At 36.6% G+C, this 24,572-nt stretch overlaps 5 protein-coding genes across 8 annotated transcripts; 2 read left to right on the forward strand and 3 right to left on the reverse strand.

Moving 5' to 3' along the window:
- The first annotated feature begins 882 nt into the window (after window positions 1–882).
- LOC110861913 (4-hydroxyphenylpyruvate dioxygenase) lies at window positions 883–6,366 on the forward strand. Of its 2 annotated transcripts, none has more exons than XM_022111048.2 (13): window positions 883–1,001; window positions 1,066–1,113; window positions 1,188–1,250; window positions 1,598–1,702; window positions 1,915–2,040; window positions 2,135–2,224; window positions 2,363–2,466; window positions 3,121–3,198; window positions 4,042–4,156; window positions 4,574–4,693; window positions 4,824–4,946; window positions 5,332–5,448; window positions 5,564–6,366. In XM_022111048.2, exons 1-13 carry the CDS (start codon window positions 999–1,001, stop codon window positions 5,636–5,638), a joined length of 1,167 nt encoding a protein of 388 aa, XP_021966740.1. In that variant the 5' UTR covers window positions 883–998; the 3' UTR covers window positions 5,639–6,366. The 2 variants fall into 2 exon arrangements, with proteins under 2 accessions (XP_021966740.1, XP_035701040.1); XM_035845147.1 differs by having other exon boundaries at window positions 904–1,001; window positions 1,069–1,113.
- A 4,694-nt stretch (window positions 6,367–11,060) lies between these two features.
- LOC110861973 lies at window positions 11,061–12,627 on the reverse strand. The gene is made up of 4 exons (XM_022111105.2): window positions 12,358–12,627; window positions 12,193–12,297; window positions 11,360–11,511; window positions 11,061–11,268 (listed from the first exon to the last, which is right to left on the reverse strand). The coding sequence occupies exons 1-4, from the start codon at window positions 12,503–12,505 to the stop codon at window positions 11,182–11,184; spliced, it is 492 nt and encodes a 163-aa protein (XP_021966797.1). The 5' UTR covers window positions 12,506–12,627; the 3' UTR covers window positions 11,061–11,181.
- A 1,139-nt stretch (window positions 12,628–13,766) lies between these two features.
- Window positions 13,767–15,726, reverse strand: LOC118433330. Its single transcript, XM_035845139.1, has 2 exons — window positions 14,307–15,726; window positions 13,767–13,938 (listed from the first exon to the last, which is right to left on the reverse strand). The coding sequence occupies exons 1-2, from the start codon at window positions 15,666–15,668 to the stop codon at window positions 13,804–13,806; spliced, it is 1,497 nt and encodes a 498-aa protein (XP_035701032.1). The 5' UTR covers window positions 15,669–15,726; the 3' UTR covers window positions 13,767–13,803.
- A 367-nt stretch (window positions 15,727–16,093) lies between these two features.
- Window positions 16,094–17,966, reverse strand: LOC110861981. The gene is made up of 6 exons (XM_035845099.1): window positions 17,341–17,966; window positions 17,042–17,263; window positions 16,839–16,982; window positions 16,565–16,770; window positions 16,336–16,495; window positions 16,094–16,254 (listed from the first exon to the last, which is right to left on the reverse strand). Exons 1-6 carry the CDS (start codon window positions 17,558–17,560, stop codon window positions 16,094–16,096), a joined length of 1,113 nt encoding a protein of 370 aa, XP_035700992.1. The 5' UTR covers window positions 17,561–17,966.
- Window positions 17,967–19,189: 1,223 nt separating this feature from the next.
- LOC118433328 lies at window positions 19,190–22,304 on the forward strand. Of its 3 annotated transcripts, XM_035845136.1 has the most exons (6): window positions 19,190–19,352; window positions 19,447–19,521; window positions 19,811–20,515; window positions 20,595–21,059; window positions 21,354–21,484; window positions 21,967–22,304. In XM_035845136.1, the coding sequence occupies exons 4-6, from the start codon at window positions 20,630–20,632 to the stop codon at window positions 22,060–22,062; spliced, it is 657 nt and encodes a 218-aa protein (XP_035701029.1). In that variant the 5' UTR covers window positions 19,190–19,352; window positions 19,447–19,521; window positions 19,811–20,515; window positions 20,595–20,629; the 3' UTR covers window positions 22,063–22,304. The 3 variants fall into 3 exon arrangements, with proteins under 3 accessions (XP_035701029.1, XP_035701027.1, XP_035701030.1); XM_035845134.1 differs by having other exon boundaries at window positions 19,811–21,059; XM_035845137.1 differs by lacking the exon at window positions 21,354–21,484 and having other exon boundaries at window positions 19,811–21,059.
- Window positions 22,305–24,572: the final 2,268 nt, after the last annotated feature.

Here is a 24,572-nt window from a genome sequence, read left to right on the forward strand (position 1 = left end):
ATGTTTAAAATTCAGTCGCATTTTTTCCACCGACTCAAAAATTTATGTATCAGTTCCACCAATGATGGTGATGGTGTGGATTTGTTTCCCTGGATAATTATCACCTAATTTACATATAATAGGCTAGGAGTGGTTCTCAATTTGCACTTAACTATACCCGTTCACCTTCATTCATTTTATAGATAATGATTCATTCATCACTCAATAAATTCATATTCGAAGATAATGAGTGAATATATAATTTGTAAAAAAAACTTTGAATGAATTAATATTGAATAAGTAGATGTTTATTTCATATTTATGAATAATGAATGAATATATAGTTTTATTGTTTTTTTTTCGCTGGGCTTAATACATGGAGTATACTCACTGAAAATTCCATTTAATACGGCGAATTTGAGCAACAATGAATAATGAGTAAATATTTATTTTAAAATTTTAACTTGCAATTTTTAAATTGAATGAATTATGAATGAATAAGTATTTTTTGAACGAGTACTTTCCGCAATTAAAATTCAATACGCAATTTTAATTGTCAAGTAATGTATGTAATCAAGTCAAATTTTTATAAGCAGCTCACTTTATTGTGGTTTCAGTGGCCGCGGAAGTGTGACGGGACCGAGGGACAATGTCCCCATGGTTCTTCGATGTCTCTATCGTCTGCCAAAGTTATGTAAACCCTCCTCCTCTCCTATTCTACTTTGTTTATGTCCCCACATGCCCCCATGGCTTCCGCGGCCACTGCGTGGTCTGCACATTTTCTGAAACTACCTATCCCTTCTACTTCTCCTCTTCTGAAGGTCATTTCGGGTAAGTGGTCTGGTCATCGCAAATGGGTTCACCTTAATCATTCAACTTTATTATGTTTGTCCAGCTATTTATAATAAGTCTCCAATTCCATCAGGTTATCAGTATCGCTTCGTGGTTCGTCTAGTTCAACTGGAATTACTCAAGTCTACTTTTGAGACGCAAAATTACATAATTTCTTCTTCGTCAAAATGGTATAACTTATTTACAAGTTTGTTCGAAAGGGTTGACACATTTTATAAATAATTTAATTTCCAGAAGGTCGAAAAAGTAGTTGGAACCTCCTACGAAGACAAAGGGCCAAAGGTGGGTAAAATAAAATAAATGTTTAGACATTTGAAATTTTGAAATTGTGCGTGTGTCTCCCCCAATTTTTTTAGCCCCCTTCTGGAAAATTCACCCATTTTGATCACGTCACACTCTGGGTCGGAAATGCAAAGCAGGTTAGGTGTTCCTTTGCTTAGCTACGAAATAATATATCCTACACTCTTAGAAATCCAGTATTGGAATAATACCATGCGGTATTCATATATAACTCTGCCAAAATGGTATTAATAAGTCAAACCTTGTCGTAATGGCTTGACATAAAAGGTTTACAACATCGGTTGAAAATTTTTACGGGGTAATTTTAATACCAGGTGGTAGAACTTTTAACACCGACAAATCAATACCTTCGTGACTATATATACCAGATTTCTGAGAGTCAGATAAAATAAGCATGTGACACAAAGTGACACTAATTAACAATAAAACTACTATGCAATGTCAACCAGCCTGATTTTCTGGTTAGGCGTGCACCTACTACTGCGTACGGTTGGGATTTCAACCGTTGGCGTATCAAGGCTTGGAAACTGGCTCGAGGAAAGTTGCGGCTCATGTAGTCCGCCAAAATAAAGTAGGTGTAAATAATATAGTATTTTCAATTTCATACGGAATTATAGCGGAAGTTTTCTGGCTAGTCACCTCATTTGCATATTTTTATGCATTAGCGAGATACAGAGTTTATTTAACATGGAAAGCCCATAGGGCATGGTGAGATTAATGCAAATGAGGTGACAATAATTCCACATGTTTCGACCTTCCCAAGTACAATACTCCTTCTTCTAGGTCATCCTTGTGCTCAAATCCGCCTACGAGCCTGACGATAAAGAAATGGGAGATCATTTGGTCCGACATGGCGACGCGACGAAAGACGTCGCCTTCACGGTCGAGGATTTGGATGAGATTGTCAAGGTAAATTTTAATGCTTGTGTGCATTTACTGAGAAAATAAGTGATGCAGATAAGTCGATACTATTTGCATATGGTGTGCAAAATTATTTATATAGCGTGCCAAAGAGCGTGGTGCCACAATTGTGCGAGATATTTGGGAAGAATCCGACGAAAATGGGAAAGTTCGATTCGCCACGATTCAAACGGTGGGTCCCTCTTTTTAGCACGTATTTTATTTAAAAAATGCAAAATTCAAAATCTTGTCTTTCTGTTTTCTTGATTTTCAAGCGTCACGTTTGTTTTCCTTTGTATAAAATATTTTTCGTAATTTTTCCCTTCTCCAGTACGGCGACACGACCCATACGTTCGTAGAGCGTGGAGATTACCAAGGTCTCTTTCTCCCCGGGTATGGCAAACCACCCTTCGAAGACCCATTGTGTGCAAAGCTGTAAGTTATATAACAACAACCAGTGGCCGCGGAAGCGCTGGGACAATGTTCTCACGATTATTCGTTGTCCCCATTATCTGCCCATGTTATAAACCGCGCCCTCCCCTATCCTACAATATTAATGTCCCAGATGTCCCCGCAGCAGAGGTCGACGCCGACAAATTTTCGGCCGCGGCGGCGCCAGTTTTTGGCGATTTTTCGGCGGCGCGGCGCGGCGTCGCAATGTTAAAGGAATAGGAAATCAAATTTTTCGGCGGCGGCGGCGCGAAAAATTATCGGCGTATGGCGGCGCGGCGGCGTGAAATCGGCGGGGTCGACCTCTGCCCCGCAGCTTGCACGGCCCCTGACAACAACTAACCACTACACTCTTAGAAATCCAGTATTAAAACAATACCAAACGGTATTCATATATGACCCAATCAAAGTGGTATTAATTAATAATGCCACCTAGTAACAACTCGGTATAAAAGTTTTACCGTATCTGTAGTAAATTTTTAGGGACCGTTATACCTAATTTTCATGACAAGCGGTATCAACTTTAATACCGAGAAATCAATATATTCCAGATGTCTAATAGTGTAGAACTGCAGAACTCTGATTTCAGGGGAGAAAAGAGAGAAATAAGTGAAAATATGTCTCAAAATTTATTTCCAGGCCGTCATGTGACTTGGAAATTATGGACCATATTGTTGGAAACCAGCCGGATCTGGAGATGGAGGATGTGGCCAAGTGGTACGTGTTTAATGTTTTTCTGATAGCGATAGGTACGTGGATATGCTAAATAACTTCTTAGATTTGGCCACATGCATGTCTTTTCCCCCTAAGGCTTCCGTTTAAATTATTTAGCTTTACAGTTTTATAAACTAGCATATTTGTGGGCTGGCTGAACATTAATCTATCTAAAACTTTGTAAACTTCCAGACAGTCAAGGTTAGGAATTGGGATAGGTTAGGTAAGAGTTGGCTCATCTTTTATGTAATATGGACATAATTTATCAAGCTAACACCAGTTACAAAGCTTGTTTCACTTCTCAGTCGTCTGGTCCCTCCTTGAGGTTGGTTAGGGACACTGCTGCATAGGAAATATGTATGTATGTATGTAAATTAGACAACATTTCTTTGGTGGTCTCAATCTTAAGTACATAATTACGTGTAAGTATTTATGTGGGAAGGCTTATTGCGCAAAATGCTATTTGTGCAATACGAATTCAGCAGCATGGCCGTTAGGCAAAGGTTCATTACGTAGAATGATCTAGGACATAAGCAGATGTGTACATATCGAAGTTGATTTGGATCAGCCTTATCATCAACCCGATCTGATCCTATCCGTTGTTTGGATTTATATCCATTCCGTACTGTTTTTCGTACTGTTTGAGTCAAAAATATCCGATCCAATTTTATCCAAAAATATCATTCAAAAATATCCCAACCGTTTTTTAGATTTTTAAAAATACCCTACCCAACCCGATCCACTCGGAGTGGATCGGGCCGCAGATGATCCAAAATACCGATATCCGACCGCACCTATTAATATGTAAAAGATTGATGAATACATATATCCTCCGATCAATTTCAGGTATGAATCGACCCTCATGTTTCATCGATTCTGGTCCGTTGATGACACCCAAATCTACACCGAGTACTCTGCACTCCGTTCCATCGTCATGACCAACTGGGAGGAAACTATCAAAGTGAGTGGTAGTACTTACTTATCCCGTAAAGGATAATTAATGTTAGGGATATTGACAGCAATTTCGTATGTAGGGCGGCAAAATTTTGGAAAAAAATTACCAACAACCTACTTAATATTACACTTTTAGAAATCCAACACTAAAAAAATAATACCAAGCGGTATTCATTCATATATACAAAAGCTATTGATTAGTAATGCCATGTACGTGTACTAATAGTTACGCACAGATATTAAAGTTGTAACATTTTCAAAGGTAATTTTTACAAACCGGTATAATTTTAATACCCATCGGTAGAAATCAATACCTGCCTGACTACATATACCAGATTTCTATTTAACAGTGATAGCAGACATATGTAAATATACATATGTTTCTTGACATAATATTGATATATTTTTCCTTGGGTAATACCAGATGCCAATTAACGAGCCGGCTGCAGGCAAGAAAAAGTCTCAAATTCAAGAGTATGTCGACTACTATGGCGGAGCTGGCGTACAGCATATCGCCTTCATCTCGAAGGATATCATCAAAGCCGTGAGTCACCAATTGTTTCCAGCTTTCACGTGCTAATTATATCGATTTCATAAGTTACGGCTTACATATTTCTGCCAAAAATCCATAAAATCTGATAAAAAATTAAAAGTTTCCTCCCTAATTTTTACAGGTAACGGCACTCCGTGCACGTGGGACTGAATTTTTGGAAGTTCCCAAAGCTTATTACACAACTCTGCGAGAAAAACTGAAAAATTCCAAAGTCAAGGTTGCCGAGGATCTGGACATTTTAGAGGTGAGAGGAATTGTCCACTTATTAAGATTATACCTGTTCAAAAAAACTTTTTTTTCATTCAAAGTTCAGTCATCCCTATTTCTGAGTGAACAGTTCCATTCACACTCAGTCATTTTCTTTCAAACTCATTTCATTTCAATTCACTTCATCTGATTTCATTTGTTACTCCGCCCCGTATGTATTAAGCATACGGTGACAAATGAATGGAGTGAGAAATCCTTTCATTCAAACTCACTCATCTGAAATGACTGAAGCTTTCACTTATTTTCATTCAAGTCACAGGAAATTCATTTTCATTCAGTATGATTCTCTATCATAATCAGTGATATGAATGAAAGTGAACAGGTATGATTAAGCTTGTCACTTTTATCTCCGTCTTATTCAGTCCCTTCAAATCCTCGTGGACTACGATGATAATGGCTATCTCCTCCAAATCTTCACAAAACCGGTGCAAGATCGACCCACCGTGTTCTACGAAGTTATTCAGCGATGCAACCATACCGTGAGATTGTTTCATTTTTGAAATATTTTTAAGGAATTTTACTTTCTTGTGTTCTTGTCCTGTGAAAATCACAGCATGCAAAAGTGTCATAAACCACAATATTCTCTCTTTTTAGGGATTTGGGGCTGGAAATTTTAAATCTTTGTTCGAATCATTCGAGGTCGAGCAGGATAAAAGAGGAAATCTGTAGAAAGATTCGACCCTTCTGGATCAAACATTCGTCTGCAAACCGTTTTCGGCATACAATTTCAGGATGTAAAATAATTATTGCATGCATTTTGTAGCATATTTTAATATGTTTCACCATAACTGACATAGAATTACCAACCTTGCACTTGAATAAAGAACATCACATTAATTTCTTTATATGTACATAATTTAATTTCTTTATATGCTATTGTAATCCAGACTTAGATTCAACAGTTTATTAATTTATAAATTAATAAACTGTATTTAATTAGTACTTAGGATTTAAGGATTACTCGTAAAATGGTAAACAAGGTTGAATTGAGACTTGTATACAAATTTTGTACAACTATTTTTATAGTTTTCTAGCTTAAGACTATAGCAACATGATGGACATGCTACAAGTAATTAACCTTTATTGGATTAATAAATATGTAAGTTCTGAATCTAAATAGATACCTATTGATATATGTAAAACGGAAAACTCGCCTCCATGTACAAATATCTGTTAATTGTTACAAGCACGTCTAATTGGTAATGCCAACTTGACATTTACATTGGAAAGCCAGTAAAATGCTCATGCATTTTGGGAAGAATATATGTAGCAATTGGCGGATTTGTACTTATAATTAATTAAGCTGTTTAGTTGTGTACATTACTCATCATTTAATTGAATTTTCATTGATTTAGCCATGTATAGTATGTAATAAATTGTAACATTCAAAAGTTGAATTGGTATGTAGCTCTATAGTGGTTTGTACTTAAACTGAATTTGAAAAAAATTGACAAATTAGAGACTTAATTAACCCTAGAAAAATAGGTGCTCAAACATACATATTTCCTCTTGCTTGGAGTGAAGCTGCTTGAAGGCGTGTCCTATCATTTAATTCATTCCAAGTACCCCTTTTAAATACTATTATTCTTCTTGGGTCCGAAGAACCAGGTTTCTGGGCTATATTTTTCATTGAGTTTCCAATGAATGAAACTACAAATTGATAAATGGAAAATTACAATATTTACAGCTTATTATTAAGTAGCTTCAGCTACTTTATGCGAAGACTTTGTCCGTCTGTCTGTCTGTCCGTCTGTCTGTCAGCAGGATAACGGGAGAACGGATCGAGATTATCGAAATCGGTTTCCGCCCTCATAGGGGAGGATCCTATCAACTTTTGGGGCCAATCGGACCACACCCCCGGGGCAAAATGTGGTCGGGGCAAAATGAGATTTTTAGTGCAATTGAATCAATGGATGAAATAGAGTGAAATTTTGTGTTCCCATGTTCTGCTACACCCCCTTGGCGCCAGGCGGTTTTGGTTGGGGCAATATGAGATTTTACCAAAAATTGAACCTATGCATAGGTTCCCGTGATGTCGTGGGAGTGGTTGGGGTGAAGTGAGTCTGAAGCTACTTCCGTATGTGCGTTTGCGACGGTTCATTTAGATCATGAACACCTGAGCTGGAACCGCTAGGTATTGAATTAAGTTAATTTGAAAATTATAAGTACGTTAATTCAATTAACGTACTTATAATTTTCAAATAATTCTATATTCATTAGCACACCGCTTACAACGTATTTATGTACTCCTTCTAAAACTTTATTTTGATCAGGCCACAAATTGATAATTTTAATTGGACATGTAAATATGTTGTTTGGCAATATTTTGACATTAAGGAAAAACGTTAAAAAGTGATATAAAGTAAACAACTCAATTTCATTAGTTATGATTAGATTGTCCGTCAATAGATTGCAGCAACAACAAGGAAAACGTTAGGAAATTGATTTGAAATTAGCAGATCAGGTGAGGATTTTGTGTAAACATTTTTCCTCGTTTTCCTCGTTGTCCAAACATTCGTCAATTATTTAACTCATCTACAATGTTCAATTAACCTTATCGGTTGTAGCATTTCAAAATGTCCCCAAGTCCATTCAATTAAGATTGACATTAATGCGTAGTACTCAATTCGCAAATATAATTGTATTCAAACTTCTGAATAAATACAAACTGGATCCTCTCAAAGCAAATCATTACAATCTGCAAATCATTTCGAGCTTAACCGTTCAACATGTTCATAAAATGTATTATCCTGCTCGCCTTGGCCATCAATTTATCACGTGGCGAAAATGTAATTCAACTGCTACAAAGTAAGTGGGAATGTACCGTAAATACTCTATTTATAGCCGGGGCTAAAATCCAAAATTGAGTGTCGCAGACCCGGCTATAATTGGAGACCGGCTATAAATAGAGACCCGGCTAAATTTTGCTTTGGTTATAATTTGGATTTCAAATTTCAAATTTAGAAACACTATAAGTTCAGCTTACACAATTTGAGTAATGATTTTCCAGTTTAAGCAATTAACAAAAGATCCTATAAGCACACCGGTAGATTTTCTAAGGCTGAGAGGCAGGAAATACAGAGACATTATGCGAAGCCGTAATTTGAGACCCGGTCATAATTAGGGACCCGGCTAAAATTTTGAAATCTTGGTCTCTAGACCCGGCTATATTTGGAGACCGGCTATAATTAGAATAGGGCTATAAATAGAGGTTTTACGGTATAATGATTTTGCAAATTATTGGTTAATTTAACATATCCTATGTAATTCTATATCTAGAAGCAACATCACGACACTTCACGTCTTTTAACCCACTGCTTCGTGAATTAGGCGATCTTTCACCTTTCACAGACAACCATGGAGTAACCCTGCCGCCTTTCCGGTTCCTTTTCCCATATAATTTTTACGATATTGTATATGGACTTTTGGATGTCACCTCAAAGTCAGTTATATGGCGCAAATGATTGTCTATTTAACATAAATTTATTTTTGTCCCACTTAATTTAATTTAAACACCAATCGGTTCTTCTTTCCCTATCACGATGATATAAGCTAACTGCCGACTAGTAAAAAATTTAGCTAAAAAAAAGTTAGGGTAATAATAGGTACTGTCGAATTTTTATAACCGGTCACCTCATTTTCATATTTTGACACATTCGCGAGAGGAATACAGTTTATTCAACATGGAAAGCCCGTATCGCCGAAAATGGGCATAGTGAGATTTATGCAAATGAGGTGACACGCCTAAATGCAAGGATAATACCTGTAATTTCTTCGTTTCTGAGAATGATCCCCCACATGGACTGTGTCATTAATGAAATAATCGGAGTAAGTGATTTAAATAAGGACCTTAATTAACTACCCCTATTGATTTTGGATTTTGTTGTCTTCAGAACTGTAACATTTGGGAATTAATCAGTGGGCAGTGTAAGTTAAAAATTTGGACAGTTTTAATAATTGTCGTCCCTGTATATTTTTGATAATCTTTAATGCTTTTTCCTTTTAGTTAGTTGTTTGAATTTGGATCCGGACTGGCGGTCCTGCACTGAGCTTTTTTAAACGCATTTTTAAAAATGAGGCGATGATATGGAATTCATTATTTATTCAAACTTATAAGAAAAGGACAAGATAGTTCTCATGATAAATTATATTTGAATATTAATTGTTTGAGGAGGTTTCGTCGGAATACATGGGTGTGGTTTCTAAAAGCAATTTATTCAAGCTTTCGATGCTGAACTTGCATCATCATCAGGACATCAGGACTTTTAACAATTGTTTGGAAATCGAAAACAGTACATTTCTCAAATTAAAAATGATATTTGTTGCATTATAATGTAGTTATGGAGTTTAAATAAGCGGTAGCATTAATGATGACCAGATGGGGTTGATATTCATGCCATTGTCTTGGTTTATGGCGTCGGTAGTTTTTCTTATGTGTAAACTTTCAAGAAATTTTCTGTGAAAATTTCTCCTTTCAGCGACAATAAGACTTGCTGAGTCTTCTGTTATCCGATGAATTGGATTTTCTTAAATGTGAAGCGCCACTGCTGATTTGATATTCTTCTTTTTGATATCATTTAGGTGTTCTTTTATGCGTTTGATGAGGGGGCGACTTGTTTCTCCTATGTATTTGTCATTACATGAGCATAAAATTTGATAAATTCCTACTAGGTCGGGAGATGGGTTTTCCTTGTAATCACATATAAATTGTTTCATCTTTTTTCCCGTGAGATATCCAAATTCGCATTGAAGTTTTCTCCGGAGGTAACCAGTTAGTCGGTGCGTTAGTGGTCCCAGGTATGGAAGAATGATTCGTGGCTTTGTTTCTCCTTCTTCAGCGCCATTTTGCTGGAGTGTCGTATTCGAGAATTTTTTCTTCATTCTTGATATTCGTTGGTTGATGAGACTTTTTGGGTAACCATTGTTTGTAAGTGAGGTGGTCACAAAGGTAAGTTCATCCTCTAAGAATTGGTCATCCGAAATTGCTAATGCTCTGTAAACTAAAGCATCAATTACAGCAATCTTTTGGGAAGGGTGGTGGTAAGATGAGTAATTTAGGTATCTCCCTGTGTGAGTGGGTTTCCTATAGACTTGTCGTTGTATTTGTCCATTATTATTATACGTAATTATGATGTCGAGAAAGGGAAGTTTCTTGTCTATTTCTGTTTCACAGGTGAATTGTATGTTTGGATGGAACGAATTGAGGTCATGCAGGATTTTGTCTTTTGTTCCTGATTTTATGCATGAGAAACAGTCATCTACGAATCGTTTGTGTAGTTTTATGTCCGGGTGTTTTAGGACGACCTTTTTCTCAAGTTCTTGGAGGAAGAATTCTGCGAACTCTCCGGAAATGGGGCTGCCCATTGGAGTACCATCATTTTGTTTGTATATGACGTTTTTCCAAGTAAAATAGTTCGAGTTTATCGTGATTTGTAGTAATTTTAAAATTTCATCTGCACTTAATTTGGTTTTTGCTTTCTAGGTTGTGGATGTTATTAATTGTTATCTAAGCGAATAATGTCTGAATAAAATCAATTAAACTTATTACAAATTAAGAAAGATTAAGCGTTTGGTAATAATTACTGCCCCGTATTAATGTACATTTTTGCAGATTAACTGGTCGACATTTTTGTATCCAGTTTCCGATTCTTATACAAAGGTTGCGTACCAACTGAATAGTGTATCCACAATATGCACACTGTGCATTGCACAGTTGAAAAGCGAATTTTAATATTTAAATCGGTAAAATTATGTAATAGAGAACTGAAACCGATTTGTTCCAGAACATCTTTTTCACATTGGTTTTTGTATTTGTTCCTTAATCATGAGCAGCGAGGCCATTCGGACTCACAGCTCAACATAATAAATTACTAAAAAACTAAAAACATGGCAGCTGGGGAGTGTATGAGTAGAAGGAGGAACGTGTGAGGTACTCGGCCTATTACACCCCTCGCGCAGCAAAATACAAATCACACGTCCTTAGCAATGTTCAAAAAATCCTTAGCAACGTTCAAAAATTCCTTAGCAACATTAAGAAATACAAACTGTCACCCAACTCGGAAATCTTTCCGAATAAATAAAGCGTAGAATCTTCAACTATTTGCAATACATTTATTCCTATTTTTATGTAACAACTTGCTTCTTTTCAGCTTGTAATTATTATACGCCCATTTTTAAGACAAAATTAACAAAATTGTGAAATTTTACATCCGTCAGTGGGCAACCGTGGCGTTAAAACAACGGCTGATATGAATCAAGGCTGTCGAGTCCACCAGCATCAGTAGGAAGTAACCACTCCTCTGTAAAATAAAGTTCGGGGATATATGTGACTTCTTGAAATAGTTAATGACATTTTTTGCATAGAAACAGAATCACACAGAAATTACCCACCCCACGTAGCTCGGACGGAATTAAAATTTCCCGTACTATTTTATACTGGTTGCCAGCGAGGTATTCCTCCGTAAAGGACATCGTTCCAAAGTTGTGAGAACCAGTTCCATAATTCAAATAAAGGTAATATGTCATGGTGTTGGCAGTATATCCTTCAAATATATTTATAAATATATAAATTATTGATACAAATCTGCAATATTTATTTATCAACCAGAAGGAATTTTATGTAACTGTTTGAAACACTGTCATATTTATTTACTATCCAAAAATTTCTTACAATGGAGGCGCAAACCATGTTCAGCCCAGATTATTTTTTGACCAGGTTAGTTTGGAAGAGCAAGTCTCTAGAAAGAACATTTGGTTTGACACTTGAGCAGATGCGCAAAATTCAACACGTTATGGGCGCCACAAGTTCGCAAAAACGCATGATTTTTGATGCAAGGTCCAGCGCTAGCTTACTCTCGACCACTTTTTGCGAACTTGTGGCGCCCATAACTTGCTGAATTTTGCGCATTTGCGCAAGTGGTGAACCAAATGTTGTTTCTAGAGACTTGCTCTTCCAAACTAACCTGGTCAAAAAATAATCTCGGATGAACATCGTTTGCGCTCCCATTGTTAGTGTATTTGCTTGTTTAAACTTTCCAGGTCTACATTTGAAGGATTTTATAGCATGTATGTGGAAATGTCCGGATGGGAAACGTTTGAGCGAGCAAGCACTACATAACCCCAAGTTTAACTTACGAAATAACTGCTAAATTATTTGCAAGAAAGTTGTAAAAATTTGCATGACCAATACCACTAAATTAAGGCAGGGTGTATATACTATGTACCTGGTGTGAAGGTTGGTGAAATTTGATACGTCGCTGCCGTACTAATGAGGCACGGCTGCTGTGTGCAGTTAGTTAATTCAATATATGCGAAGGTAGCAGTTTCACCTGGAGGAGTCAAACACATTTTGAATTTCGAATCACCATGTTTAGTATGATGAAACTTACTATATTGACAACGCGTCGGTGTGGGGTCAACAATGCCGAGTGGCCAGATAGGATTTACAGGATGGATCACAGTAGCGTCCTCCCCGGAAAACAAGGCAGCCATGAGAAAAACTCTTAGCAAACCGGTGAATTTGTTTGGCGACCCCATTTACATATGCAGAGACGGCAAATACGTTGGAGAATGATCTGTAAAAGTTTCGTTAATATTTACTTTTACACTGAAGCGTTTATTTATATATGAATGTACGTCCTCGAACTACGTTATGTACATATATAATGAAATTTGAAGTTTGAGTTCAGTGATAGTGACTTGTACATATGTAATCGAGTTGGTCGTTGCAATACATTGCTCATGATTACGGGGAATTCCATAAACTATGTATGATACATAATGTATCAACATTGATTTGTTACATAAGTGGTTAATATGTATGAGTATATTTATGTATGTACGTATGTATATGCATATATGTTTGTACCTGTCGTGCAAAAATCTGATAACGGTATTGCATAACGTGTTGAGTCATACATAAACATAGATGTAATTGATTTATTTATCAATTATCCAAGTTCGCAGATATTTAATGTGGGGAATTCCAACTTATCTGCAAACCAATTGACCCACTCTCGAGATCTATTTTAAGTACGTCTCAACGGACGCATAGTTATAATTTCAACCCTTTTCACACGTTCGACGAGCTGAACAATGTTCAGCTCGTGGAACTGAACAATTTGACGTATCACATGACCCCATATCGGCAAGTCGTTATTCTAAAGTTTTTCCAATTTCACTTCACATAGAAAATGTCCACCTATGTAAATAGGTTTATAAAAAATCATGACTATATTGCATCAAAAATATCGCGTAAAACTTATTTTTTCTCCAGTCCTGTTTAGTTCCCCCTGCAAAATCAACTCGTACAAATGAACTTGCTGACAAATAAGTCACTAATAAATATTTTGCGCGTATAATTAACCTCTTGGCTACCAAACTACACACATTTTTGTAGTATTTCCTGTTTTGGCGTAGTATTTTGGCGACCAACTATACAAATATGTGTACTGCATAAATTTCCTTGACACCAAAATTTCTTTAAAAAAAGAATATTTCTTCCCCGATCAACAAAAGCTATCCCTTTTACGCAAAAGTCATACAGTTAAATTGCAGCAACTGATGGCCGGCAAAAATCCGTGAAAAGATACTAGATATTTAACGTAAAATAAACTGTCAATATTGCATAGAATTGACAGTCATATTCATGCAATTTAGCCTCAAGAATATTGCGTAGAAATAACCGTCAAATTAATGCAATTTAGAGCGTAGAATATTGCGCAAAAGAAACGAATAATTTGATGCAAAACTTGCAGTTAAACTCCATGCAATTACTGCAGTCAAATAACACGAATTATTAATTTTTATCAAAATCATTTATTTCATAACAAAAATTATATTGTTACATTATACAAGGGAATGCAAATGTTTTCATCTATTTTATCCGACGGGAGTAACCAACATTTCTTATCAATATCATTAATACCTATTATGGTTACGCTATTTGATAATTTGCTAACTTTAATTATTTAGAAATCAAATACGTAAATCCCGAATAATGCCAAAAATTGTTACCCAGCCGGGAATCGAACCACGGCTCCCTTGAATTCATGTCAAGTGCTCTGACCTCTGAGCTACTAGGGCAATTAGTAACATTATAGGGACTTTTACTGATATTTGTCTGTGGCCTTTTTCTGTGAATTTCTACTTTCTTTTACGGTGGTAACGAACTGTTGCCTACCAAAGAAAGTTCACTTTTGGCCTACGATGGAAAGTTCTTTTTTATTCCGAACTAGGAATTTGTTTTGATTTTAACACTACTTCTATCCTTGTGGAAACCAAATTTATTTAGAAATCAAATACGTAAATCCCGAATAATGCCAAAAACTTTAATTATTCCTAAAATTTTACTTTCACACGGACAAGTGAACAAGTTGTCCGAGTGTTTGAATTTTCTACAATTTATATGTTTTTTATCTTTACTTATACTACTTATAACAACTACTTTCCCATCCTTTAATATAAAACAATGATCCTTTCCGTTCGATTTTATAATACAGTGTCTATTTAAATTCACAGGGGACTGGTACTTATGATTTTCTCTCTCAGCAGTGCGATTCACAGTTTGCTCAAAAGGTTTATAGTGAGCTCGTAGCGAGCGCTTTATTACTTGCATATTATTTTCGAAATCGAAAGCACTAAAAGAATCTAACGGGCCATGCTTTAAAGCGTCATCACTAATATGTATAAGAGAATGCATATTATATGATAAGAACTCTTCTTCATATAAATTGGGAACATTTTTAACAAACTTCAATAAAAGCTGTCGTGCATAATCGTTCCAATTATTTGCTTGCGCCTTGGTAGTTATAAGAATCGTGACTGCTACGCAAAGATTTAAAAAATGTGTATACTTTTTCGGCGACAATAATCCTTTTAAAGCGACGGGTCCTGTATAAAGAAGAAAAGTTCTAAACTCTGTCGCTTTCCACATATCTAACTCTTTTACTGACCTCGGCTTACGACAAAATTCTTTAGGGCAACTATGCGAAAATAATACTAATTTACTTGATAAAGTTGAAATATCACGAGAAGATAATTTAAATGGCAATGGACCTTTTACCCAACTTCTTAATAGTTTTCTAACCACACCTAAGCAAATGAGGTGCATGTAGTCAAGAGGAACCGAAGAAATCATCAAAATTTTAAGCTCCGTAAACGGGGAAATGCCTACATGGTGGTGTTTATCTTTTTGAACATAAAAATCTTGATCTGTCCTAAGTGGACTATCGAATGTTCTGAAAATTACACGTCCCTTCCAGAAACCTGGATCTATACATTTCTCGCATCCATTGTATGCATTATGACTTTTACATTGCTTTAAAAAACTCCTGGCTGGCGCATCAGCTATTATTTTTGAAACCTTACAAAATATTTTCAAATTATTGTAACTAATCCCAACTCGCAAACTTTTTAACTCTGCTATCAAATCCATCAAGTATTCGTCAATACTTTCTGGTTTTGTCTTGCCATAAAATAAACCCACGACAAATACGCCGTACGTACTTTCTTCACACTTTGCTTGAATTGGCCAAAACTGGTTACTGTTACTCTTAGAAATGGGCAATCCATCAAAACTAAATATAAGGTTTAATTTAATTTCGCTACCAGAAGCAAGAATACAATTGGAATCTATTTGCCGTTTTATATTTTGAATAACATCAAAGTGTGCATATTGACCCTGACCGATAGTTTTCATAGAGTATTTAATTGAGTTTTTAAGCAATGTCCTACTATCCAATGGAAGAAATCTAAATTCTTGAAAAAAGTTAAATATGCGTAGAAGATCGTTTAAAGCTACTCCCGTTATGTTATGTCGAAGCGACCAGTCCCTCAAGTCCCGTGTTAAATCTAAAATATTCCTATTATTTTCTACTACACCATTGTCGCTTAGTGAATCGGAAACTAATGGCTCGTCACTATTATGGATAACATTACTGCTTCTATCATTATTGCTAATATTACTACCTGAATCGCTATCCTCAACGACAGAATCACATATATCTAAATTTACAAGATTATTACTAATAGCAGGTATGTTTTTTGCACGAGTGAGATTCTCTCTACCCCGTTTTGCAATTATTCGCCTAATGTTTCCCGGTGATTTTCCATCTCGATCCATGATTATGATGCAATTCCCGAGGGAGCGTCGTCGTTGCAACTACTTTTTGAAGAACGAAACCAATTCATTGCTGCAGTTTGAATTATATCATCGGTGGGAATACGGCCGCTGGGATTTTTGGGATCGGGAACGGACTCAACTGTAAAGACGTTTCGCACGGTTTCTGAAATTTGCAATCCAATTAAACATTAAATAGAGACCAACAATTAGAAAATTTTCTTCATTTTAGAATATATTTTAGCACCTTTTACGACTTCCAATAGTTTTAGGTTTTTCATCGATGTCTTGTTTCCTTTACCCGTAAAATTAATTCGCCTGCCAAATTCATTCGTAAATAATTTTTTCAAGATTTTTCTACTGCTCGCCTCGATCTGTGTCGCAGTTGAAAATGCCAAATATTCAACCTAGTATCAAATATAAGAAAAAACATTAAGGTTTAATTATGCATGTAAAATATCTCGATTAAATCGTACCAGTAATTCGCGATTTGAATCCACCTCGAGCCAAGATTCAAACTCCGCCAGTGCTACCTCGTTGTCGAGGGGTAATTTTGGAATGGCACTGAAATTGGGAGCCTTCCTACCATCCGGCCTTTGTTTCACATTAATCAGTAAAGCCTTAATGTCTTTAATGTCTTCAGCCTGCTTTTCCAACAAAGTTAGCACACTTTGCGTTGTCCCTGCAACGCGATTACAAAGCGTTAACATAATACATCAATTTTAATAAAATTATTTTGCTTGTACTAACTTGAAATCAACAGCCGTAAATCATTTAACTCCTGCGAATTTACAACAACAAAAGAGGTGTCTCCAGTTTCAACTTGATTTCCTACTTGTAGATTGCTTTGCTCTTCAGTTTCGGGAATTATTTCAGGAATGCTCAATGGTTGGTCTAAAAAGCATCACCATAATGATTAGTATAAAATATTTGTGGCAGTATTATAAGCCTACCCAGCTCCAAATTATCCAGAAGTGAGCCAGACGGAGGACTGTTTTTGTTCGCGTCGCTATCCTCCTCATCGGATGAAGACGTTACATCCCCTCGTGTGCTGCTGGGCTGAATATCGGGAATTATCTTCTTGCTCCTTAATCTGCTTTCTGGTTCTGTTTCACTTTCCAAGTTGGAAGTGTCCTCGGCTACTTGAAGTTTTTTTGTCGCAACTTCATAATCATCTAAAATAATGATATTTGTTAGTAAATGTAAAATAATTGGAATGACTTCTCATAATTTGAATTAAATAGCTATTTACCGTAATTCCCAATAATCCTGGCGTAGCTAACTCTTCCCCACTTGACATCAGGAATAGCAGTGCCCTTTTTTATCAAATTTCTAATACTTGGCCCAGAGTTTGGTGGCCAGAGACAAACTTTCTCTGCGGGGATAACCCAGTGACTTGGAACAAGCTCCACAGGCACTGAATTGTATTTATCAGGGGGGAATTCAATTATGTAATATTTTTTTGGCGACATTGAGACAACAGATAAATTAACAGGGAATTAAATTAACAGGGAATTTACGAGACTGCGAGGGTGGGAGAGAAAAGGAAATACCACGCTTCTCTTAGATTCAAACTCTCGCGCGTTGCCTGTCTCTTCGCACCCACCATTCATTGCGTATAAATTGCATGATTTTAACGCCTCATGTAATGTGGGTATTAACGAGATATTGGTGCGGTATTTTTACGCAATATCTCAGCACGTTTGGGTGCAATAATTTTTCAACCATAGGTTACAGTTTTTTAATGCAAATTTAGCGTGTCTCACGGTGCACACCAAACTTAGCACAAAATTTATGCAATAATCACGCCTTTTTTTGTTTGTTAAAAATTTTCACCATGGATGCGTTACTTTGACGCAAAAGTAATAATTTTTGTTGATCGGGTCGGTATTTTGTGGAAAACTCGATGGTGAAAAGTGGATTTCTTGCGATATTTTTCTCCCAAACTTCTGGAATTTTCCCTAGACCGACTAATGTTAAAAAGTGGGTTTTCGTGTTTTTCGTCAAAAAACTCGAAAATTGCAAACTGGTTGAAAATTGTAATTGGTTGCTATCAGGTATAATTGTGAAATCAACATGGTGCCTAAGGGAAATTTTATTTAAAAATCAGTAGTCCGAAAGAGGTTAATTAATGCGTACTTATGTATGTGTAACCCGTACCACTTGTGACCAGTGATACGGGTCTCAATCCTACCCACCCGGGGAGAAATCTATCCTTCCTGCCATCTGGCATTAACCGGAAGATTTTTCTCCCACTGGTGAGAATAACGAGGCAACCTTGCCTTCGTCTCACTTCTTCTTTTCCTCCTTCTTTTTCTCTCTTTGGAAAGACATTCAGTCTAATACCTCCTTATGAGCAACATCTTTATTTTAGGGTTCTTCTTCTTTAAATATTTTTATAGCGTGTAAAATAATTCATATTCAAGCTTTAAATAAATATTAGTTATTTAAGAGAACCCCCTTTTGTGTTGCCGTTATCATTTAACTGCTCTTCACCGAAAAGTCGGGATAACTTCCCCCCAGGAAGTTAGAATTAGGTCGCGAATAGGGACATAAGTACATATAAGAGGGAACATATCAATTTCACATCATCCTCCCTTCCCATTACAATTCAACCATATTCGTTACATATGACGTATGTGTGTACGGAAATATACTCATACGGATAATTTGTGTAGTTATAATACATAATTAGTTGCAACACATAGTAGCACAATTTTTGCAATGTGGCAAAAGGAAAAAGTGTAATTTCTAACCTATTCGGCGGCGAATGTGCATATTGTATTACACACTTAGCAAAATTTTGGACCATCCTGACGGTTCAATTCAAATCCGGTTGTCAAAAATGTTCGTAGTAAAATCAATTATTTTGATTTCAAAAGAATATCTTAAGGCTGACTTATTAATAACTATGTACCCACATAAAGAAGGCTTTGACCCTATAAATTCATTCAAACTGAAAAATGCACCAATTAAACTGAAGTTGTCAAATCGTCAAATTCACTGAAAAGTTGCATGAAGGAAAAGCTGCGGAGACAAAGGGTTTCGTGTCATCATCATCACCTGACTTTCACAAAATATGCACACTAAAATATGTAAATATGTACGTGTACATGTGCAAGTATAAATTCAGGGGGCGTATTTATAATCTCAAATTCTTAAATATATTCTTTTACTTCCGTTTCGAATTAAGTCAAAAGTTCATTTTTTCAAGTTATAAATATTGCATAATTATAACAGTAAAGTCTCCCCTTCTTTACCCAGGTTTGTCATGATGATAAGTGTAAATTACACTTTGTAATCCCCTGTATTCAGACGGGACATTAAATATTGCCTTTAAAAATTTTACAATCTTTAGGTTCACTTTAAAATACGAAATATGGAGGAACAACAGGAAAACGATGCGATGCAACTAGCTCTACAAAATCCGATCGTAAGTCTATTTTGAAACAAGGCTTTCGAACCTAAATTAGGTTACCTAATAATTATTTATCAATTCACGCAATCGTAAAACCGGTGCGTTTTATAAGTAAAATAATTTTAGAAACTTTTACAAAATATAGAACCGTCCTTGATCTTAATAACTTTACAAAAATTTGTGACCTTATTTTCCTTCCTAATATTTGTAAAAGTTTTTACGTATTTTTTTACAAAGTTACCAAGGACTGCGTGAATTGCCTCTTCATTAACTAATATATTCCACACCTTGTTTTTCTTTACAGATTCTTCAAAAAATATTTCAAAACAAGTCTCTTTCTGCAACAACGTTACGACTCGTGTGTCACTTCTGGAATGACATCACGGTCTCCCTTCCCCGACCCAAGTTGACCCTTCTACTCACCCAGGATCAGCCGTACTGCTGTCAGTCCACCCCCCTTCAATTATTCTGTACCAAAATGGAACCCAGACTGTCCAGGTGGATAAAGCAGCGCGGATTTTCATCCTATTGCAAGCACCCACATGATCAAAGAATTTCTTCCATTGAATCCAAACTGCTCCACGTTTCGTGTCAATTCAGCCTCATAATGGAACGCTTATCAATAACCATCGACTCTTCAGACTTGATTCCAACATTGTACGAAATACTGCAAAACTGCTGCCCAAACTTGAAAATTCTCAAGATTAAATTGTACAATTCTGGAGATAACCCTACCCCTACCCACCTGGCTGCCTTACGCCCGCTCTGCGCCCGGAGGAAGTTAACCTTTATCAAAATACATGATTTTTCTGGCCACTTCTTCCCCGTGACACAGCTGCTCCTTAATTCTGCTTCAAACTTGACCCATTTGAAATACCATGGCAAAACGTGACCAGATTTGGGTCGGAACGTCTCCATAAAGCGGCTCGAGTTGAAGATAAGCTACGTACAATCAACGGATTCTCTGTGTCGCAGAAGTGTGCACGGAGTGAACGGGATGTTGGATCAGGTGAAAGACCATCTTGAATTCTTGAGCGTACAAAGTCACATGCCAATCGGTGAAATTGAAGATGTCGATGTCGATGCAGACTTTCCACATCCGGTCCGAATCCACATCCCGAAAATGAAGAATCTCAAAGAATTTAGGAATCAAATGCTGGATTTGTTTGATTGTGGGGAAGATATTTGTATCGGGAGGATCACCACGTTACAAACGTTACACGTGGCTACAGTCAAGTCAAATTTGGACCATTTCTTACGAAATATTGAGCAGAAGAAGGATTTATTTCGTGGCGTGAAGAAGCTCCATGTAAGGGATGTAGTTAACCCGGAATCGATTACGGGATTAAAGGTGGCATTCCCAAATTTGGAAAGTTTATCAATTGTCCAGTTTAACGTGGATGGATTAATGTCCACCAAGGCTGCCAACGTGGGACGATGTGTACGACCCTGTAATTCACTCGGATTAAAATATTTGGAGTTAATTTCAATTCATTGGCAACGGCTGGGAGGATTTATGCAAGGGTTTGCAAATTGCGAGGAATTATTGGCGAGTAAGTACAAATTATTTTATGATTCGAGCTAGCACTCTTAGGAATTCGGTAGTAAAATAATGCCAAACGGTATTCAAAGTGGTATTGATAAGTTATACCGTGCAGGAATAGCTTGGTATTAAAGTTAACGAATCGTAGCAAATTTTTACGGACCGACAGAATTTTAATATCAAAAGGTAGCACTTTAATACCAAAAAATCCAAAAATACCTGCCTTTGCCAGATTTCTAATAGTGCATGGACTTGTTACATATGTTCATGTATATGAATAATTGATTTTTTTAAACTACATAAGGTCTCAAATCTTTGAAAATACGGTTCGTAATCTCTCCACGGGTGAAGGATGACTTGGATATGACCGAGCAGATGAAACAGTGGTTATTGGGAATGAAGAGTTTGGAAAATGTGTATATTGCTGGGCTTCGAGTGAGTCGTGTTAAGACTGTTGTGGATGACGCGTTCGCGCGCAATCTCACTCAACCCGTGTTAATGTCTTTAAATGTAATTTCTAAAATGGCATCAACTTCATGAGTGTTGAGATAAATGGGAATTTTGATATTTTAATGTAAAGCTAATTTTTGGTACTACAAAACCTTGGTGTTTTGAAAAATTAGAAAATTCATTTGCTAATTTTGCACACTAAATTTCTTCAAAAATGAATTTTCTAATTTTTCAAAACACCAAGGTTTTGTAGTACCAAAAATTAGCTTTACATTAAAATATCAAAATTCCCATTTATCTCAACACTCATGAAGTTGATGCCATTTTAGAAATTACATTTAAAGACATTGAGCACGGGTTGAGTGAGACTAAATGCTCTATGAAAATGAAGTAGAGCCTTAAGCCTGTTTTTTTTAATTCGTACCTGTCATATCATATGTTTCGATTGGTATTCTGAATCTTTGCAGTTGAAGGACGAAACATGGGACTGGGTGGAAACCTTCATTCAAGAGAACAAGCTTCCAATTGTGTTCGAAGAGGGCGAGGATGAAATATTTTCCTAGTGTAAGGCAACATTCATGACAAAATTGACAATTTTTTATTAGCTTGAAACGGGTTAAACCGCCTTTGTTAACATGTGGCGCAAGTTGACCTAGTGCAACTGCCAAAGCCTCAGAGTTGCGTTAAATACTGAATTAATTATTTAAATAATAAATAAATAAGTAATTTTCGCTCCCAGGATTCAATCCAGGAATCAATAAATAATAAATAACCATCAAATTTTCAATTTCAGTTAAATAATAAATAGTAAATATGTACGAGTTTGGGTTATTTTGAATTAAGTAATTAAATAAATAATTTAAATAATAATTTAAGAGTTCAATAATTAGCAATTATTTAGAAGATATGTATGTAGTTAATGGGGAATTCCTCGAAAAAGCAAAACAATTAATGATTCGTTTGTATATTTTATTTTATTTATCGAAGATTCAAGTTAGCACATATTTACATGTGGGTATTTCAAATTATTTACACACCAATTAAACCACTCTCGATATCTATTCTAAGTATGTCTCAACAGATGCAGAATTTCAATTTTAACCATGTTAAAAGACCTAGACTACAAAATTCAGAAAATTCAAACAGAAGCTTCAAGTTCGGTGCCCTGTGCAACTTATGCAAGTGCGTGTTACAAAAATTATGCATATACATGTTAAACTTTTCGATTATTATACAATTTTATTTAACCGAAAAAAAGCCCGGATTACAAGTTTAATAACCAAATTTTAACACAACGATTACGTAAATCATTGACCAAACTGAATATAATGCACTCTGTCCATCGTCCCGGCAAACAAATAGACGCGATCCATTTCCTTAACATAAACCGCCTGTACTCCCGCCCTCCCGTGATAATTCGGCAAACTAAGACCTTGTACGGGTAAGATGGTGAACGCCTTGGTAGCCGGATTTATCCTGACCGCACTGTTCGGCCAGCCGCCATCCGAGCCAAATATGTAAATGAACCCATCCCGCCAAACCAAACTTGCTTCCCGCGTCGGGATCGGATATCCATACTCGAGGCGGGTAGTCTCAATTTGCTCCGAAGTCACGTTGTAAGAATGAAAAACTGGCCACGAGACGCACCCAAAGCTGCAGTACGTATAGAGTGCGAACATGTAAAACATCTCGTCCCCGTCCCACACGGCGTTATACATGACGCCTGGGGATCCTATTTCTACCGGGAATTCCTTAATGAGATATAACTCGTTAAATTCCATATCGTGCGCGGTAATCCTTGACCCAGAAACGGAGATGAAAGTGAATTTACTTTAGCGATTGGGATTGCGTACGGGGCTTCGTGGTACCTGAAAGAAAGGAAGGATGGAATTGGTTAAATTTTGCCGGGGATGGTTAAAAATAAAAATGATTTACAGTCTAATTTCTATGGCACTGCTAAAATTGCAAAAATTCAAAGTGCAAAAAATGCAAAGGGATTTCTTTCATTTGTGCAAGAAATTGCGCCTGCAAGAATTTATTGCACTAGTTTGTCGCACATTTTTATTACAAGTGTTCTCAAGGGACTTTGCCGAAAGCATGCGATCGATTTGAGGGGGATAGGGGTCAAGGCATCCTATCTTTCCCATATTAACATGAGGCATATAGGTCAACCCGGGGGGCAAAATCCCCAACAATCGATCACATGGGCCCCCCAACTTGTTACTAAATTCGAAAAAGTTACATTTTCATGACAACTTGCCTGATAAATGTCACTTCTCCCGTGCCCGGATTAAAATGATGAATCGGATCTGGATTAATCCATCTCCCAATCGCGAAGTAGTTAATGTTTCCATTCTCATCGCCAAGCGTGAACCCTCCGTCGGCGTCATTTGTCAAATTCGCGACGACTTCAATAGTCCCGTTGGAAATGGAGTACTTCATTATTTCGTGGTAAAATTCCATCTCCGAGAGTGGTGTCCCGCCGAAGATATAAATCGAATCTACGCCATCATAGTGGACAGCGGTACGGACGCGATCAGTAGGAAATAGGGCGTCAGTTGGTTGAACAACGAGGGCGCTGGTGGTAGACAGCAAGATTGCGGAAAGTAGTAAAACGAATATTTTTACGGACATGGTGTTGGTCTATTTATATATTGCGAAAGAACAAAAATTAAAGTTATAGTTTAAAAATTCTGCAGAAATTTATAAACAAAAAAAACAGTTTTCATAATTTAGGGTGATTTACCTTAGTCGATATGAATTATCCAATTGCTAAGTTGAGGAAATGAGGACCAACTCCTTTATGCCAATGGACCCAGACATACAGTCCATTTTATTTAAAATCAAACCTTGTTTGTAGTACGAACGTCAAGCAAGTTTACATATGTACATAAATTGGATGATTCGAGCTGGTATCAATTCAACCACTTCGTACTCAATTAACTTGCCACTTCATGTCACAAACCAGTGCATTAACGGCATTGACGCACCGTTATCTGAATGGAACCTTGATTATCCTTTGATCCTGGGTCGAATGTTGTGAAGCAATTTGTACATAAGCTATTTAGCTTGT

Source organism: Folsomia candida, unplaced genomic scaffold, assembly GCF_002217175.1.
Source record: "Folsomia candida strain VU population unplaced genomic scaffold, ASM221717v1 Fcan01_Sc047, whole genome shotgun sequence".
Classification (NCBI taxonomy): domain Eukaryota; kingdom Metazoa; phylum Arthropoda; class Collembola; order Entomobryomorpha; family Isotomidae; genus Folsomia; species Folsomia candida.